The sequence below is a fragment of the Alosa sapidissima genome, chromosome 22, assembly GCF_018492685.1.
Source record: "Alosa sapidissima isolate fAloSap1 chromosome 22, fAloSap1.pri, whole genome shotgun sequence".
NCBI classification, from domain to species: domain Eukaryota; kingdom Metazoa; phylum Chordata; class Actinopteri; order Clupeiformes; family Clupeidae; genus Alosa; species Alosa sapidissima.
In genome coordinates this window covers 22,858,830-22,875,923 of record NC_055978.1, presented here as the reverse complement: position 1 = coordinate 22,875,923, position 17,094 = coordinate 22,858,830, and the positions used below count along the sequence as shown (strand labels likewise).

Sequence of the window (17,094 nt, the reverse complement as noted above, 5' to 3'; positions counted from 1 at the left end):
ACAAGACCAGTTGTGAAACAAGAAGCTGAAAGAGTAAAAATAAACTGCCAGACTTGATCACAGGAGTCATCATGTCGCCCAAGCAATGACTTCGTAGGTGGCTCCGTCAAGGTGAGAGATTTAGATGGCATCGGCAGGGGGGTTCTGGCATGGCTTAAAACCAGCCATTGTAGCTTAGAAGGCCAATGCCAGCCACCTCTTAATGCATCCAAGTCGTCACGTCACCGCTGAGGAGGCAGATGGGCTGGCACATGATCCAGTATACTGCTGCTGCTGCTGTTCACAGGACACATGTCTATGGCCCCCAAATGGAGAAAAATGAGAATTTCATCCATGCCTCTTGCAGGGACAAGATCTAAATCCAATGCAGAATTAATGAGGTATTCTCGAGTGATGTTCGGGGTCATGTTTATACATCTCCATTGGCAGACCAAATCCCTCAGCGGGAGTGGATCGATGCTCCTGCAGATTCATGGCATTATTTTCTGTCTGCAACCTTTTCAACTATATGATTCGATGAATATAACCAGTTGTAGGACAAATGTATCAAAAACATAGAACAGATATCAGTTGTGCACATTTTCTATATGCAAACCCTTGGCCAGAACCTGTGTCTATTAATATATATGTACATATATATATATATATATATATATAACATGAAATTAATCTAAACCTTTTTACCCCAATCACTCTAAATACAATCCTGAATCTAAGACTAAAACCATGTTTGGTTCTACTGCAAGAAGCTACTGGACAAAAAGGGTCGAAGAATCCTAAAGAATTCTGAATTCCTAAAGAATTTGTCTTGTGTGAGCTGCACTTACTGTTCTGGAGTCAGGCTTTTTGCTCTTCCTTAAAGTGACATAGGACGCAATGCTGGAGGACTCGGTTATGGGCGACTTTGCTCTGGGAGGCACGATGCCTACCGGATAGGGCATTCCTGAGCATACATAAATACATACAGAGGGAAAGAGCGTTAAGTTGAGTTGATGTCGCAGATGTTCTAGATGTTCTCTAAACCGTGGTTCCACTGGTTCATGTTCAGGCACCTTTAGCACTGGCAGATTCTTTCTCTACAGCCTGCTCGGCTGTCTTGTCCTCTCCGTTGGACTCGTCCACCTCGGCCACGGTGGTGAGCTCCGGCTCGCTCTTATACAGGCGGTAGTCGGGGCCCTGGGGGAGAGCGAGGACCTTAACACATGACTCACCAATACTATACCAACAGACCAACACTACACCGAAGGCTGGTTTTCAGACCAAAGCCTAAGCATGATACTGGACTTGAATCCAGTTCATTCCTGATTTTAAATGGTACTCAGGGACTGCTATAGGCTACATTCTACTGTCAGGACTAGGCTTGTCTGAGATACCAGCCCTAAGGGTAACAAACACAAAAGAGGTCACTCGGGTCAAACACGGCACTAGGGCAGTACACAACATGGCTCACGAATGGACGAATGGATATGCCAGCAGCTACACACCACACAAAGATTTTCTTTTCAGTCAAAAATGCACTGAAGATATGATACAAGGTACCACAAACACCACAACACCACACATGGGAGGCACATTAACCAAGAGCCAGTCTTCATGAATTCAAGCTCAAGACAAAGCCAACAGGCAACCACAGTCAAAATCAACACACCATAGCAAGACTGAAACTGAAAAGTTTGGGTCAAGCTCCAAATGCAAACCACTGCACACTCATGATTGATGTCCAGCAACAGGATGGATGGAATGAATCGAAATAAGCACATGAGAAGAGGCTGAATGGGGAAAATGCATCCATGAGGAGAGAAAGGAAGACGGGGCACACTTCATGCCAAAAGGCTAAAGGCTAAAGGCTAATGGCTGTGAGGGTAGTTCATCATGAAGCTGAGGAGGAAGATGATGAGGATGAAGATGCATCTGATGACGACGATGAAGCTTTCACCACAAAATGCACTGAGTTAGGGCGTCTTACGCTCTGGGCGCCGTTCCTCTGGTGCTGGAGAGGCCGGGGCAGGTGCCCTTGGCTGGAGCTGGTGCCCGTGCCGGAGCCAGTGGAGGGTGCCAAAGGTGGCACCGCGGGCGAGCAGTCGCTGCTCTCGTAGGAGTGTGGGAGAGGGGGTCGAGGGGGCACAGGGTCTACCTCCTACAGATCAGACACAACGGTGGCGGAGGGAGGGTTTGTCTATTTAGGAAGTTGAGGATGCACTGATGCAAAAACCCCAGTCCACTTTGGTAAGTGTTAAGCACCAATTAGTAACACTGAGGCTGTTATCAGCAAGGCATAACAGTTAGACAGCAGTGTGACATGTTCACAACAGCAGTGTATTCGTGTATTTCACTTTCCTTCTCAATGAGTGGCTTTCTGACAGCAACTGTACAACTCACCTCATTTTTGTGTACATTTATTACTGATTTTGTACCAGGGAAGCCTGCAACAAAACAGACATGGGGAAATATTAGGCTGGTTACATTTTTAGGGAAACCCTGTGTTCGTGTTCCCCCCTAAGGCATAATGTCCACTGGTGCGTCCTAATGGGATCATACAGTATGTACACAGACTGTAGTGTCTGCTTTATCAGTGTTTGTCATTGCCTCTGTATAGGCTTGAAATTGTATTGGGATCATACAGTATGTACACAGACTGTAGTGTCTGCTTTATCAGTGTTTGTCATTGCCTCTGTATAGGCTTGAAATTGTATTAAGCCTTTATTTATTCAAGTTAGGGCAATTGAAACAGTCTCTCTTGTCATAACAGCCTAGACTAGGAGCAAGTGAGATTTGATTCCGGTTAGAAACACATGATCAGATCTGGCAGAGAGACCCTGGAGTGTTTTCCAGGTTAGCGGAATCCATTTTGGTTCTCATTCCTTGCTGCGTGTGTGTGTGTGTGTGAGTGTGACTGCTTGTGTGTTTATGTGTGTGAGCTCTGATCCATGCACATACACACATGTGCATGTGGGAGTTCTCTGTCAGAAAGACTCACTGGTGTCGACGCTTCTTTGTGGCTTGTTTTTGCTCAAAGCCTCCATCACATCCTGGATCCGCCATAGCTCCTTCTGGATCTGCACATGCTGCTGGCTTGGGGGCTCAGTCTGGTTGTCACACACACACACAGACACACACACACACACACACACACACACACACACACACACACACACACACACACATAAACAAACATAAGTACAATAAAATCTTATAATAGTCCTACTAGCAAAAACATTGCCATATGCTGTACAACATTATAATAAATTGCCAATCAACATGTGCCACAGCTTTTAATGAGACAATTTCTGTCGCAGTTTTAACACCTGTCATAGTCTGCTTATAAAAACAAACACTCTGTCACTTGCTATCCATTCAGTCACATTCACCGTTTATTGCTAAGAGGCTCCCAGTCTCTAACACACTCTCATGTGCTGAGGACACTGTCTCATCAGGAGTCAGGCCGACACCCCCTAATGTCCTTCCTTCAATTACCCATGCTTAGGAGCATTGGAACATCTGATAGGAGGAAGGGGGGTCAGTAATTGACTTCTAGTCAGGTGTGAAGATGGTGGTCAGCCCTTAAGATTTTCGTACGGGGTGAAATTTAATAACCGCATCAGAGGGCCTTTTCTTCCCTCCCTCCCTCCCTCTCCTTCGCTCGCTCGCTGCTAACGAGAGCGAGAGCCCTCGCAGGTGTATAAAACTAATTACCTGCTCCTCTTTAGCTAATGGGCACTGGCGGCACAGAGGGCCACGAGGTGGTGCGGGAGGCATTTTGCGGCTGTCAGGATGGTCGCCTGGGGTCTGGGTTGTTGCGACACGCGCCCACACGCAAGAAAAAGAGGAGAGCATCCTGTCAATTCGGGACGAGGGAACTATGACGATCGGAGATAGAGCTTTCTACAGTACATGAAGCAGAGGTTAAATGTTTGAGATCAAAGCATGAGCAATCCCCACTACAAACAATTAGCACTTCAGCCTGTGACAGCCGTAACAGCTTGCAAATAGCTTTGCACTCTCTATAGCCTTATAACATCTGGTGGCTATTTTCTCTATTTTTCCTGACCCTGGTCCAGCATGTTCTCAGTTGGTATTTCTGTTAACCAGTCAGCTGGCAAATTTCAAAGAAAAGGGAGAATACTGAGAAAACAAGATGGGGTGAGAGCTGAGTTATTTCTAGAGGAGGTTAGAGGGAGGGTTGTCTATTCTCTCTTCCTGTGGCATGAAAAAACACAAAGCAATTTTCACAAAGCAAAAAAAAAAAAATTGACACAAAGCAATTTTCACCGCTCTCACTTAAGCAAATGCAAACTGTGGAACAAACACCTTTTCTTGGCACTACTAATTGATGTTTTGGATTGTTCCTAAGAGGGGTAAAGAGTCAATGGATACAGCAGAGGCAGAATGGTACACAAGGCCACATACAAAGTTCGGTGGTAGCATAGTAGCTAAGGAACTGGGCCAACAAGCTGCAGCCAGAAGACAGTTGAGGGTTCCACCAAAGATTGTTAAGGCGGAGCAAGATACTTCGTTGTAGTTCATGTCTATGGGCGCGAAATGGGGATCGAATCCTGTCTGCATAAAGAGGCGTGTCGATGACGTTTTGATGAGCGTACGTTGCAACCGGCCAACAGCAGCGGCATAAATAACCGGCGCACACCTGATATAAAGTCGATTTTCTCCTGAAATGTTCAGAAGGGTTTGAGGATCACGTAAACGTGCCCAAAATTCACATTCTTAACTCTATAGAACCAAGACCTTAGCATATGTGGTAAAATTCTGAGCTATGCCCATAGACTTCAATGGAGCAGTCACTGCCTCTGCTCTGCATAAAGGGGGATTTTGAACCCCCCTCGTGCGATCCGGGTTCCCGGAAGTGGCTCCTGATGAAATATCTTGCTCCGCCTTAACAATCTTTGGTTCCACTGCTGTATCCTTGCTCTGGGGGAAGTGTAACCTGGCAATAGCCAGATGAATTTCGCTCCGCCCCGTGTGCCACTTCTTGGGACCCACCTGGCCATTGTTTACACTGGTGCACAGGTGCTCATTATAACCGGATACCATACTTTGTGCAAAATTAAAGAGCATTACTTTAAGTTTAGCATGTTAGAGAATACTCATAAGTGCGATACTTTTTTCACACAATTATTTTTGTCTAATGATAAATAATGAAAATATTACTTTCGTTGTGTAGCAATGCACTTTAGCGATTCACAGGCATAACATGTTTATTAAAATGGCCACACATGTTAGTACTTGTACTACGCAGGCCATATACTTCATTTTACTTAGTAATATGTGGGAGGCTATAGTCAAATAACCTGACTCTCGCCAGATGAATTTCGATCCGCCTAGCTCCACTCATCCATCTGGAACCGATCCATTGAAGTGTTGCTTCAGAAGGCTGGGTCTAATCAAAAAATGCTTGCATATGATTGAATAAGCCACTTGTCCGTCATCTATTGACGTGCTACTTCAACCACTCACATCGAAGCCAACCCGTGACGCTAATAACAGACTCACAGTCGCTTCTACGCTATGTCACATCTATGAAACTCCCGCCCTGCGTCCTGATTGGCTAAACCATAAAGTCGGTTGGAGAAATCACTCTCAATGGAAGAGGTCCCAGATGGATGTGAGTGAAGCTAGGCGGAGCTAAGCGGAACGACATTCATCTGGCTAGGGTCAGGTTAGGGGAAGTGGCCTTTGTAAGAATTGACGCACGTATTGTTGCTTTGGTTAAAAGTCAGCCAAATGACTAAGTAAAATACGTAAAAACATAGGACATGGCAGAGGAACGGAGCGGAAACAAACCTGTGGGCTGCCCAGAGCCTCCAGTCTCTCCAGCAGGTTGGTCTTGGCTGTGGTGACGTCGGCTTCCAGCCGGTCGTGATCCCTCCAGGCCCGCTCCAGCTCCTGGGGACACAGCAGCACACAGTGCTGTCAGCCAAGCCCAGTCACACCACACGCCAGGACAACAGTGAGGACAGTACAAGTACAGAGGGAGAATACAGTACACCAGTACAAGTACAGAGGGAGAATACAGTACACCAGTACAAGTACAGAGGGAGAATACTGTACAACACAATACACTTGACAGGGTTTGGGGTTTACAGGTTTTCTACTCACTGTGTTGGGCTTGCATGTTTACTGGGTCAACTATACAAGTGTAGCATCATGTACTGTACACAAAATGCATTTCCACATGTACATTGAAAACGTGTGCAAGAGGATATGTTCAAGGAAACCAGGTCAGTGTATGTGACAGAATGACCTATCGTGTGTGTGTGTGTGTGTTGTATATGAGTGAGTGTAGGCTGGATGCATGTGTACTACGGGTTTGAGTGTGTATTGAGCGCTTCTCACCGTGGTGACGCGGGTGAGCTCGCGGCAGGTGCTGAGCAGGCCACTCTGCAGGACGTCTCTCTGCTGGATGACGCTCTGCACGGCCGCTGGGTTGTCGGCGCTCATCTCGATCTCCTGGCTTGCCGACAGAAGCGCCGTCTCCAGTGTGTGCTGCACAACACATCACCAACCACCACACCACGCCCAATCAATTAGCTACAAACCCTCTAACCCGTCTACAGCCTACACACAACATAGCACAGTATCTTCTGGTAATGTGAAAACTAAATCCTTGTGCCTCTTTCCCTTGGTGGGCATAGGCTGCATAACATAATAGAACAAACCCAAAACATGACAGAGTATCTTCTGTCAATGTGAAAATGAAATCTTTGTGTCCTTTGCCCTTGGTGGCCATTGAATGCTGTAGGACCTGACTTTGGTCTACAGATGAATCTCTTCATTAGAGGCTGGTAGTGTGCTGCGTTGCCTGTTGGAGCCCATGGGAGAGATGGGGAGCAGGTGCAGCAGGCTGAGAGAGCTGGGATGAGTCTAATGAAGCTCTCTGAAGCCCTCAAGTCTTTCCCCATAATTAATCGGAGATAAAGGTGACCCCGTGAACAGAATCTTTAATAAGTAGAGACACAAACTCTTGAGATGTTGGCAGAAACTGCAGGGAGGGGAAAATCACTAAACAGTGCAAGACTCTAAGACTGTGTGAGACTTCAGATATTTTTATTGGGGCATGTAAGCCACGGACCTCTCTGCTGAAACTGTCTGAAATCTACAGTGTAGGCTAAGGTGACACCATGGTGCTATCACAAGATCACCGGGTCGTTCCCCATAGAAGCTATAGGAGTTAGTGTGATGGGCTCAGGTGGTTTATACGGGACTGTTACCTTCTCTCTGTGGAGCTGCTGCAGTTTATCCTCTTGGGTTCGCACCACCTTGTCTTGTTCACACAACCTACTGAGCTTCGTCTGAAACACACAGCAGTTAGGTCGTTTTTGGATTGTCAAGATGTCAAGAAGTTTTTGCTCATATTTCATTTAGACAAACATGACTCTACTGTTTTCTTCCCCAACAAGCCAATATACTTCAACATTTTCTCCTGAAACTGTGGTGCACTTAAGATATGTATCAAAAGCTAGCTTACTACAGATGGACATTATCAGCAGACACGAAACATTCAGAAATCTGGAGGAGCTGTCATCTGTTTAGTGAGCTTATCATTTACTTCAGGGTAAATTGGTTGAAAGCATCGTCTGTGCAGGACCTGTCAACTCTTTGTTTCTTTCTACTAGAACAACGTAATGAAACCCCACCCAAAATTACTTCATTTTCAACCCATGTGTACTGATGCTAGAACATCCATAGCCACGTCTGCGTAAACAACAGACTCAAAGTTAGCGGTCAGGCACTCACGTCCACGTCCAGCTCTCCTGGTCTGTATGTGTAGGAGCCATCTCGGTAGTCTTCTGGACTCAGCTGAAAACCAGAGCAGCGTTTCAAACAGAGATACAAACATACAGCCGAAGTGGGGCTGAGAAATGAGCCTCTCCATTAAAGTATCAAAACATATACATTTTCAACACGCTGCTAATGCGGCTCTCCAATATATTCAATTTGTTTGCCCAGGGCACTGCGGCAAGTTGAGACTACTCTTTAATTACGGGTCATTCACTAGTCTAGTACATATCTTTTAGTGCTTTAATAGGAAAATGAGAGCAAGGATGTACCTTGCCACTGGACTGTTTGTGGAAAATCATACATTCAAGACACATTCTCTGCATCTTGGTTGTAAAAGTACGCCACTATGCAGAACAATGCATTAGTGTCACACAAATCACATTAATTAATAATGAATTATGTAAAAAAGCCTAAAGGTTAATTTTTTCTTTATCATTTGATGTATAGTTTGCCTAGCCTAAAGCACAGAATGTGCTATACCAAATATGCAGAAGTACTGCGCTCCCAGTATTTTTGAAACCTCATCACCCACCAACCCCAACACCCCCCACCCCTTAAAACACACATACACACACACACATACATCAGCACTTGTGCACTTGTGGGGCTGAGAAATGAGCCTCTCCATTAAAGTATCAAAACATATAATGCATGTGACTACGTGGACCATTTTCAACACGCTGCTAATGCGGCTCTCCAATATATTCAATTTGTTTGCCCAGGGCACTGCGGCAAGTTGAGACTACTCTTTAATCACGGGTCATTCACTAGCCTAGTACATATCTAAACATAACGGTTCATTTTTTCTTTATCATTTGATGTACAGTTTGCCTAGCCTAAAGCACACAATGTGCTATAACAAATATGCAGAAGTACTGCGCTCCCAGTATTTTTGAAACCTCATCACCCACCAACCCCAACACCCCCCACCCCTTAAAACACACATACACACACACACATACATCAGCACTTGTGCACACACACACACACACACACACACACACACGCACACACACACACACACACACACACACACACACACACACACACACACACACTTGCACATGTCTGCACACATCCCCATACAGATAGTTTAAAACCTTGAGAGGTAATGGAGGGAGATGGGGGAAGGGCTCCTGCACTGATGTAACCTCCAGCAGAAAGGAGAGCAGGCAGCATCACTTTTCAACCTCAAGGTCACAAAAGTGGCAGAAGGGGTGAGTGGCTAGCTGGTGTAGACTGATGCTGGAGGTGGGGGAGGGGGTGGGGGATTTCCATTCCACAATTATTTGATGTTGATAATCACAATCAGAATAAAAGGTTCCACAAGACAACAACAAAATGAAAAAAAAAAGCACAACATTATGATAAAACCTGAATGGTATGGAGACCTTCAAAATAAATGTTTGAGGTGCACTCCTTTAATTTGCAATCCTTTGAGTGTTGGTGGATAAAGGTCATCTGCAAAACATCTTATAAATTGAGATGGATTGGAGATTGGTAGGCTGGAGGCATGGACTGCACCCTAAGCTCCTGTGTCTTAGAAGCTCAGAGGGGCACAGAGGTGTTCCAGCAGCGGGCGGCTGAGTTAGGCAGAGCTGGGATGGGCTGGACCGGCGCTGGGCGGGAGAGAGGCCCCGTGCTGGCAGGCTAGCCGTGCGCCAGGCTAATTACACTCCCCTGGCATGGGCCTGTCAGGGCCTGAGTTAGCGTGACTAATGAAAAGCTCGCAGAGGCCCCGGCGCTAAATCCGGCCGTACCATCCCCAGGAAACCCGGCGGGAACGCCGAACTCACTGTTCTGACAGCCCAACCCAGCTCTGTCCCGTCCCATCTAATCCTGGCTTCACCCTTGCCACTTCCAAAGACAGGGCAGGTGGTTTGCAGCCAGTGTGAGTTGTAGAAGTGTTTCAAGAGCAAAACTTTAGTCAAAACTCTGGTTACAAACTACTGTATGAATGTAAAAGGTTGCCAGATAGGGATTTATTGTGTACTAGATGCTGTCAGAAACCAGGGACATCACTGTATATGATCCAAACATTCTTCAGCAGTGGAACCAGCACAAGACATCAGGAACACAAAGAAAGAGGGAAGTGTCACTAATGAAAGGTGATGGATCTCCCAGTAGACAGTGTCTGTCCACTGTGAGACTGAACTGTCCACGTGGCGAAAAACTGATGCAACAGAACCACACTGACATCTCATTCATCACAAGCAAAGGATTCTGGTAAAGGAAAGTGGTGACTGTGATGTGCTGTACTATCAACACAAGACGCTGAAAAATAACAAAAGTTATGATGACATTTTTGTGGGGGGGGGGGGGGGGCTTCCGATGTGGGAAAACAAGAGGAGATACAGTAGGGAGAGCGGTTGATGACAACAGGCAGGTGCATGGATGTTTGGTATCCTGCGACCTTACTTGCTGGTACAGCTGAGGCCTTGGCGCGGAGTTCTCAATCATAGTGTGTATCATGAAGATTAAAGGCTCATTCTCCTTCATCTGGTTCAGTGGTGAAGGGGAAGGGGGGAGCGACATAGCACATAACAGTTAACAATACAGTTAGAGGTCCAGTGAAAACATTATTAACGCTATCCCAGTGAAAGTGTGTGTGTGTGTGTGTGTGTGTGTGTGTGTGTGTGTGTGTGTGTATCCGCATGAGCTTGTGTGTTTTTGCATATGTGTGTATACAGTATACTGTATGTGTGTATGGATGAGTATGAGTCATGGTACGTGTTTGCATATACCCATTATGCCTAGTATGTTGTCAATGTAAATTATTGTGTCAGTGTAAATTATTTTTGTCTTTCATTTTGAATAAATGTATACCCACTGTAAAACCACATTACCAGGACGGGTGTTAGAATCACCTGGGCTACTGTGATGTGGTCGGTTAGACACCCAACAAGTCCAAACAGAGTCACTGATACTTTTTCCATCCGTGCCCACAACTTGGAAAGTACCATAATATTTCATCCAACTTCAAATAACACCCAAAACTTGACCTTCTCAAAATCCAATTGAGTGGTGCAGGCTGTGTGGGAAAGCTGGGAAACTGGTGTGGGAAACCCGGACACATTAAAGCGTCTCCCACGATTAGACATGCCTGACGGAGCTTAGGAAACCTGAGCCTGGTGCCCAACGGCACGCTGAAAGATTTTCTTCTTCAATCATTTCAGACGTGATTGAATGCCCTCAATAAAGCATTCACTGCATTTTCAACCTCTCACGTAGCAAACACACACACACACACAAGCACAATATCTCTGCAATATGCATCACCATGACTGCATCAGTGAGTGCAATCTAAACACCATTCAGCAGTACACACAAAAATCCACTGCGCTCCCAGGCTTTAAAAAATTCAGTAAGTGAACACTATGTATAAAATATTGCCACCCGATGTGTGTGTTCTGCATTCTGCATGTGGCTACCCTGTGCTGGCTCTACACAACTCACGCTTAATTACTCATGAGGTAAACTGAACCAAAATAGAAAGCCATACAACATGCCCTTCCGAGTGACACATCTTTGAGTAATGTAAGTGCTGTGTGTGTGTGTGTGTGTGTGTGTGTGTGTGTGTGTGTGTGTGTGTGTGTGTGTGCGTGTGTGCGTGTGTGCGTGTGTGTGTGTGTGTGGATACAGTGTACAGTAGAGGGGTATGGTGTGCCCTCACCTGGCCATCCAAATACATGAGATTCCTCTGGAGGTGATGGGAGAGAATATCACTCTAGAGGAGGCAGCAGAGAAGAGACGGCCGGAAAATACGTGGAAAGGAGAAAGGAGAAAGAAGAAAGGAGAAGAGAAGAGAAGAGGAGAAAAGAGTGAGATGTGCAAGAAAACACAAGAAAAAGGCAAATAGGCAAAAGAGAAGAGAGCGGTTTCTGTCAAGCAGCAGAGTAGCTTTTGCCTCTTGGCAAGGTCGTGTAATCCTTAACTAAGTGCACTCACTGAAGGATGCCATACGCAGTGGGCTTATTGGTGGGAAATCTGACCACATGCTTTTTGTTGACAACAAATGCATGCAAAGCATCAAGGCCATCACACCGTTCACATAAAAAAAAAAAATGCCATTCGCACTGAGAAAAGTTTATAAAAAATTCAGCAATACAGCAAAATGAAAAAATGTGCTTTTGGCAAAACCACACGACAGTCCTTTTACTGATATCTATATAACACATACCACAGGAAATGGTCAAAGCAAAGCACCATGCTTCTAAAACACACACACACACACACAAACAAAAGCAATTGTTTTGTTTGTTCGTTTTCATTGTTGTTGTTAAGAGAGGGGTTGCTCAGAGCATGGCAGATGCACACACAGGCAGAGGAACACACACACACACACACACGTAGGGCAGGTGTGTGGGGTCTGACCTTTGGGTTGTCGGCGTCGAGGTTTAGTTGCATAAGCTGCGCTAGCGCGTGCTCCCGGAGGCTGGTGAGCTCGGCCTGCTGCCGCCGCAGTTTGATCAGCAGCAGGGTCAGCTCCTCAGGCTGCACACAGCGAGGACGCAGGAGGACACAGGAGGCATAGGGGGGGCAAACGTTAGCTCCTACTGGCTCACAAGTAACTGGGCCGGGGGCATGAGTCAGACAAGGTGGGAAGGGGGTTGGATGTGGACGCAAATATGGGGGAGTTTGGAGGAACAGATGTGCTGATGGTCTGGACAGGTGTGCTGATCTTGTTGGTAATGAAATACGGAGTTGAGTTTGGGAGTGTGATAGGACAGAGGGGGCAGGTTAGAACGCGTGTTTGCCTGGGCTTCACAGGGACTGCACTGCCACTGGATGGCTTGGTTAGAATGAAAATGTAGCAGAGAGAACAGAATGCTACTTTGGACAGAGCAGAATGCTACTTTGGACAGAGCAGAATGCTACTTTCATTTTATATAAAAGGGAGGGTTTGAATATTGTGTCTTAATTCTGACCTGTCGTCAGTATGCCGAGTAGGAAGCATAAGACTATATTTTGTTTTAAACATTTACGTAATTGTGGATGGAGATGGGAAAATAATGTGAACCCCAGGTTTGGCTGGGTGGGACGCAAGCTCAGAAACATAAACCTGTTAACACCGCGAAGTGAACACAAAGCTAATCTGTCCAGAGAGGCAGCTTTAGGAGTTAAGAGGGGTGGGTCTTCAGAGTAAGCCCATGGTAATGCCAGGCTGTTCTCTCTATGGTGCTTCACTGCTACACAGCAGCAGCACACACAGGCAGGAGAAAACTAAACAGCATCAAAGTTTCAGAGCTGTCTACTCTAACTGATTTGCCTGCAAGTGGCAAACATCTGTCTGAAAGGAGGCAGAACCGAGCAAATAATTCATGAAGGGCTCACTTTTGTGAGGAGGCTCGCTCAATTAACTCAATGAAATATTCAAGGCTTAGATCGCGGCAATTTCACTTTCAAAGATAGAAAAGGTAGAGGTACTTGAAACAATGTTGGTTATCTATTAGTGTCACAAAGAAACCGTGTATAGCTGTATAAGCAGATTCAAGCTGTCTTAACGCTACCTTCATCTCAATACATCTGAGCGGTCTTTCAAAGTTGCTGCAGATGTATTACTGATACCAAACTTGCATCTACCAACTGAAAGTAAAACTATTACTATTGAACAATTTATGATGACAGCCTGTAAAGGAGATACATTTATGGACCCTTTCAAGAGAGTTCCATTATCAGCATCATAGTTGGCCCCACAAGACTTCCGTTTTAACATTCCATATGTTATCTTAATGCAGAGGAAGTAGATTGGGGCCCAAATAGAACGTTCAAGCATTGTTTTTGTTTTTATTGTTGAAAGGGTCTATAGTCAGGGTCATGTCTGTAGTCGAGAGAAAAAGGGAAAGAGTGTCTCACCGTCTTGCCCTGGAGTGACTGGGGGGTGATGCTCTGGACTGGCATTCCCATGGGCACGGACCTCCGGTCAGTGGGGTAGGCATACTGCAGAGAGCACGGGACAAAGAGACAGATGGATATCTGAGCCTTGACGAAGGGCATGGACATGAACTAAAACTAACTGCTACACTGCTACAGGCTGGTGCTTGGACTGATATAGCTGACTGCCAAGCTGACTGGTGATGTATTTGTCTTGTCATCTTGACAGAGTTGTCATTTTCCCCCAAAAAACTCAACTATTTAATGAGTCACACTTCCTGTAATACATAACATGATTGCCTACATAATAGAAAATGCCATCACAAGCCAATTTCCTGCATTGCGAATAATGCAATAATGTAACATAATTATGAGAGTTTAGTTTATAGCATTACATGACCATTAAAAAAAAATAATAATAATAAATAATAAATAATTAAAGGCAAATTCCTCAGTCTGTATTAAACCCCCCTCACTGGGAGCTAATGAGCGCCACACAGGAACAAGGAGCACTCATGGTATTAAGGGTGTTGGTCTGTGTTACCTTGTTGGGGTGGGCTCTGTGCCGCCGGTCAATGCTCAGGTCACCGCGGTAGATAGGCGAGGACAGCTCGGAGCGTGTGGCGTGGTTGTGTGAGGAGCGGCGCGGTGAGTAGGTGTGGTAGAGGCCTCCGCCCATTGAAGCGTGCGAAGGAGAGGGCGGGATGGACTGGGCGATGCTGCCACGGGCACCAGGGACCGCCGCCGCCACATGCTCGGCGATGTCGGCCATGGTGCGCGGGCTGGGCAGCGTGGCGTAGGCCTGCCGCTGGCTCATCACCTGCCGCTGCTGCCACTCGTACAGCTGCCACATGGTGTCGTCCCGCATGGAGCGCCGCTTCTCTGACGCCGTCGCCGTGGTGAGGGTGTGATGATGGGAGCCGCTGCCACCGCCGCTGCTGCTGCTGCCGCTGCCTCCGCGCTCGTAGGCCGAGGTGGGGTAGCCACACACGCTTCCAGGCCGAGCTGTGCCACTGTTGCGTGGCAGTGTCCGGTAGCCCTCCGGGTAGCGCGGCAACACTTGCGCCCGATGGCTGGGCATGTTTCTCGGCAGCGTCTGATAGGAGGTTATGCTGGGGACACGCAGGATGAAAAGAAGAAGAGGAGGGAAAAAATGACTAATTCCCCTTCTTTGGCAGAATAAAAATCTCTATTTGGACCTTTAATCAAGAGTGTGGAAGCTACATCTAATTACCTGCACGCTTTCTCTCATAATAGAATTATGCTAATAAGCCCTAGCTTTAACTTTGTGATAATTCCCCGGTTTTTCTGCGGGCTATAATTAAAGACTTAATCAGAACCGTATCGCGGGGAAACAGTGTGATGTTACTGCTGCGCTGAAACATTGTCTCTGGTTTTCCCCGTGGGCCTTTCGCCTCTTCACCTCTCACCCCTCTTTGCCCCCCGAATCGCGGGCTTAGCGAGCGGATAATACAGGCGCCAGGCGAATTGGACAGATGTGTGGAGGATCATGGAGGGGCTATTTTTTGCAAGGGGAGGACACGGACGTCGTGCGGTCACAAGCCTCCCCCTCGTCATCCTAGCCCCCTCGGCCCCTCCACCTCCTCCTTCCGTGTCCAGCAGCCGCTGCCAGGCAGTCAGAGATCAGCAGGATGGACGGCCTCCAGTCTTAAGGAGCGTGTTATCTCATGCCAGCCCGGGCGCAGGGGCGCCAAGTTCAACTCAAGCTGGGGGGGGGGGGGGTGGTGGGGGGGGCTGGGCTTGGTGGAAGATTGAAAAGAGCCGCTGATTACTTGGCTCACAAATACACACATTCATCTCTCACTTTTTCTCGCTCACACACAAACAAACACACAGACACACACACACACACACACACACACACACACACACACACACACACACATACAGACACACACACACACACACGCACGCACACACACACGCACACACACACACACACACACACACACACACACACACACACACACACACACACACACACACACACACGTGCATGCACAAACAGAGAGGACAGCTGCAGAGATTCAGGCTCTCTAAAAGCAGCCCAGCATGGAGCAACGGCAACCCAGCTCCTCTGAGCCCTCCGCATCACGACTGAAGAGCACTTAGGAGCATCATTATGGGACTTGGCACACTTGTTTCTTATGCAATTGAGGGCTCAAAAAAAAAAGGGATGCAAAAAAGAACAAAGAAAAAGAGGAGTGGGCGAACGGATGAGAGGAAAATCAAACGTCAAGACTCCGTGGCCAAAATCGGCACTATCAAAAAGAAAGAAAAAGAACAAGCACGCAGCCGCGCACAACGTGACCTCGTGCCCCCTGAGCGGATGCCAGCTTCACAGTGGGGCACCCGCCTGAGGAGTCCGTGCCCACAGCCGAGCTCACATGTAGCTTTAGCACAATTAAAACAACATCTGTCGCTCAGCTCGCAACCCAGTGAACACGGACGACCGCTGTTCTCTGTTCAGCCTCCCTCCGTCGACGCCCCGAAAGCATGAAGCGCCGCTATCTGCTGTCATTTTCTATTCGCGCTGACAGTGTTTTGGAGATGAAGGGCTGTAATAGCACAAAAGCTGTTTGATACGGCGGGGGGGACAATGCCAGTTTCTGTCTCTCTCTCTCTCTCTTTCTCTCTCTCTTTTTCTCTCTCTTTCTCTCGCTCGCTCTCTACGGCCATGTTTTTAAGCCTGTTCACAAACCGTGGCTGAGACTAATGAAGAGGCTCTTCGGGTCGGGTAGGAAAGCATCACAAAACACCAGTCCCACTGCTGTCTGGACTGAGCTGGGGATTGGTACTGGACTGCTTACAGAAACCCACTGGTCAGAGGGAGACGCACAAAGGAGGAGACGTCTCTGGATGCAAGCATCCGATTTCATCTAGAAGATTCCTCAGCCCTGGCATGGAATGGATCTCTCTGGCAGGCAATTTAGAGTCTCCTTGCTCTTATAGCAGGGCACTTCGTGAGAAGGGTAACCCAGCACTAAGAGCCTGCTCGAAAGCACATTATGCTTGTAAAGTACAATACCACTGGTAACATCATGTATCGACAAAACAGTGAAGGAGAGAGCGGTGTCGTGGTGAAAGACGGACGAGGGCCGTGCAGAAAAATTGGTGCATTGATGGACGTGGACCAAATTAGCATTTAAATGGGACAGAAGGCAGCACGATAGTCCTGTCATCTCCGCGCTCTCGTCCCGAGGACCGACGCTTACGGAGAGAGACTCGCCACTCTTGTCGGGGACACGGTCTCCATAACTTATTCATCCGAGGAGCGTAGGAGAGCAGGCCTGAGAGAGTGGAGAGAGAGAGAGAGAGAGAGAGAGAGAGAGAGAGAGAGAAGGAAAGAAGTGGGGAGCAGGAAACCGAAGAGCGCAAACACTCCCGTCTCAAACAAGCTCTGGC

The 17,094-nt window shown here is 47.1% G+C and overlaps 1 protein-coding gene across 2 annotated transcripts in view; it reads right to left on the bottom strand.

Moving 5' to 3' along the window:
- Positions 1–17,094, bottom strand: part of plekha5 (pleckstrin homology domain containing, family A member 5) — a 119,089-nt gene that overhangs the window by 8,099 nt on the left and 93,896 nt on the right. For both annotated transcript variants that reach the window (XM_042079236.1, XM_042079237.1), the window contains exons 12-25: positions 14,213–14,780; positions 13,651–13,734; positions 12,169–12,288; positions 11,468–11,521; positions 10,213–10,293; positions 7,750–7,812; positions 7,224–7,304; positions 6,349–6,498; positions 5,797–5,922; positions 2,978–3,086; positions 2,380–2,423; positions 1,967–2,137; positions 1,053–1,176; positions 828–943 (exon numbers count right to left, since the gene is read on the bottom strand). In XM_042079236.1, the coding sequence (XP_041935170.1) occupies positions 828–943; positions 1,053–1,176; positions 1,967–2,137; positions 2,380–2,423; positions 2,978–3,086; positions 5,797–5,922; positions 6,349–6,498; positions 7,224–7,304; positions 7,750–7,812; positions 10,213–10,293; positions 11,468–11,521; positions 12,169–12,288; positions 13,651–13,734; positions 14,213–14,780 (1,891 nt within the window). The remainder of the gene's footprint in view (positions 1–827; positions 944–1,052; positions 1,177–1,966; positions 2,138–2,379; positions 2,424–2,977; positions 3,087–5,796; positions 5,923–6,348; positions 6,499–7,223; positions 7,305–7,749; positions 7,813–10,212; positions 10,294–11,467; positions 11,522–12,168; positions 12,289–13,650; positions 13,735–14,212; positions 14,781–17,094) is intronic.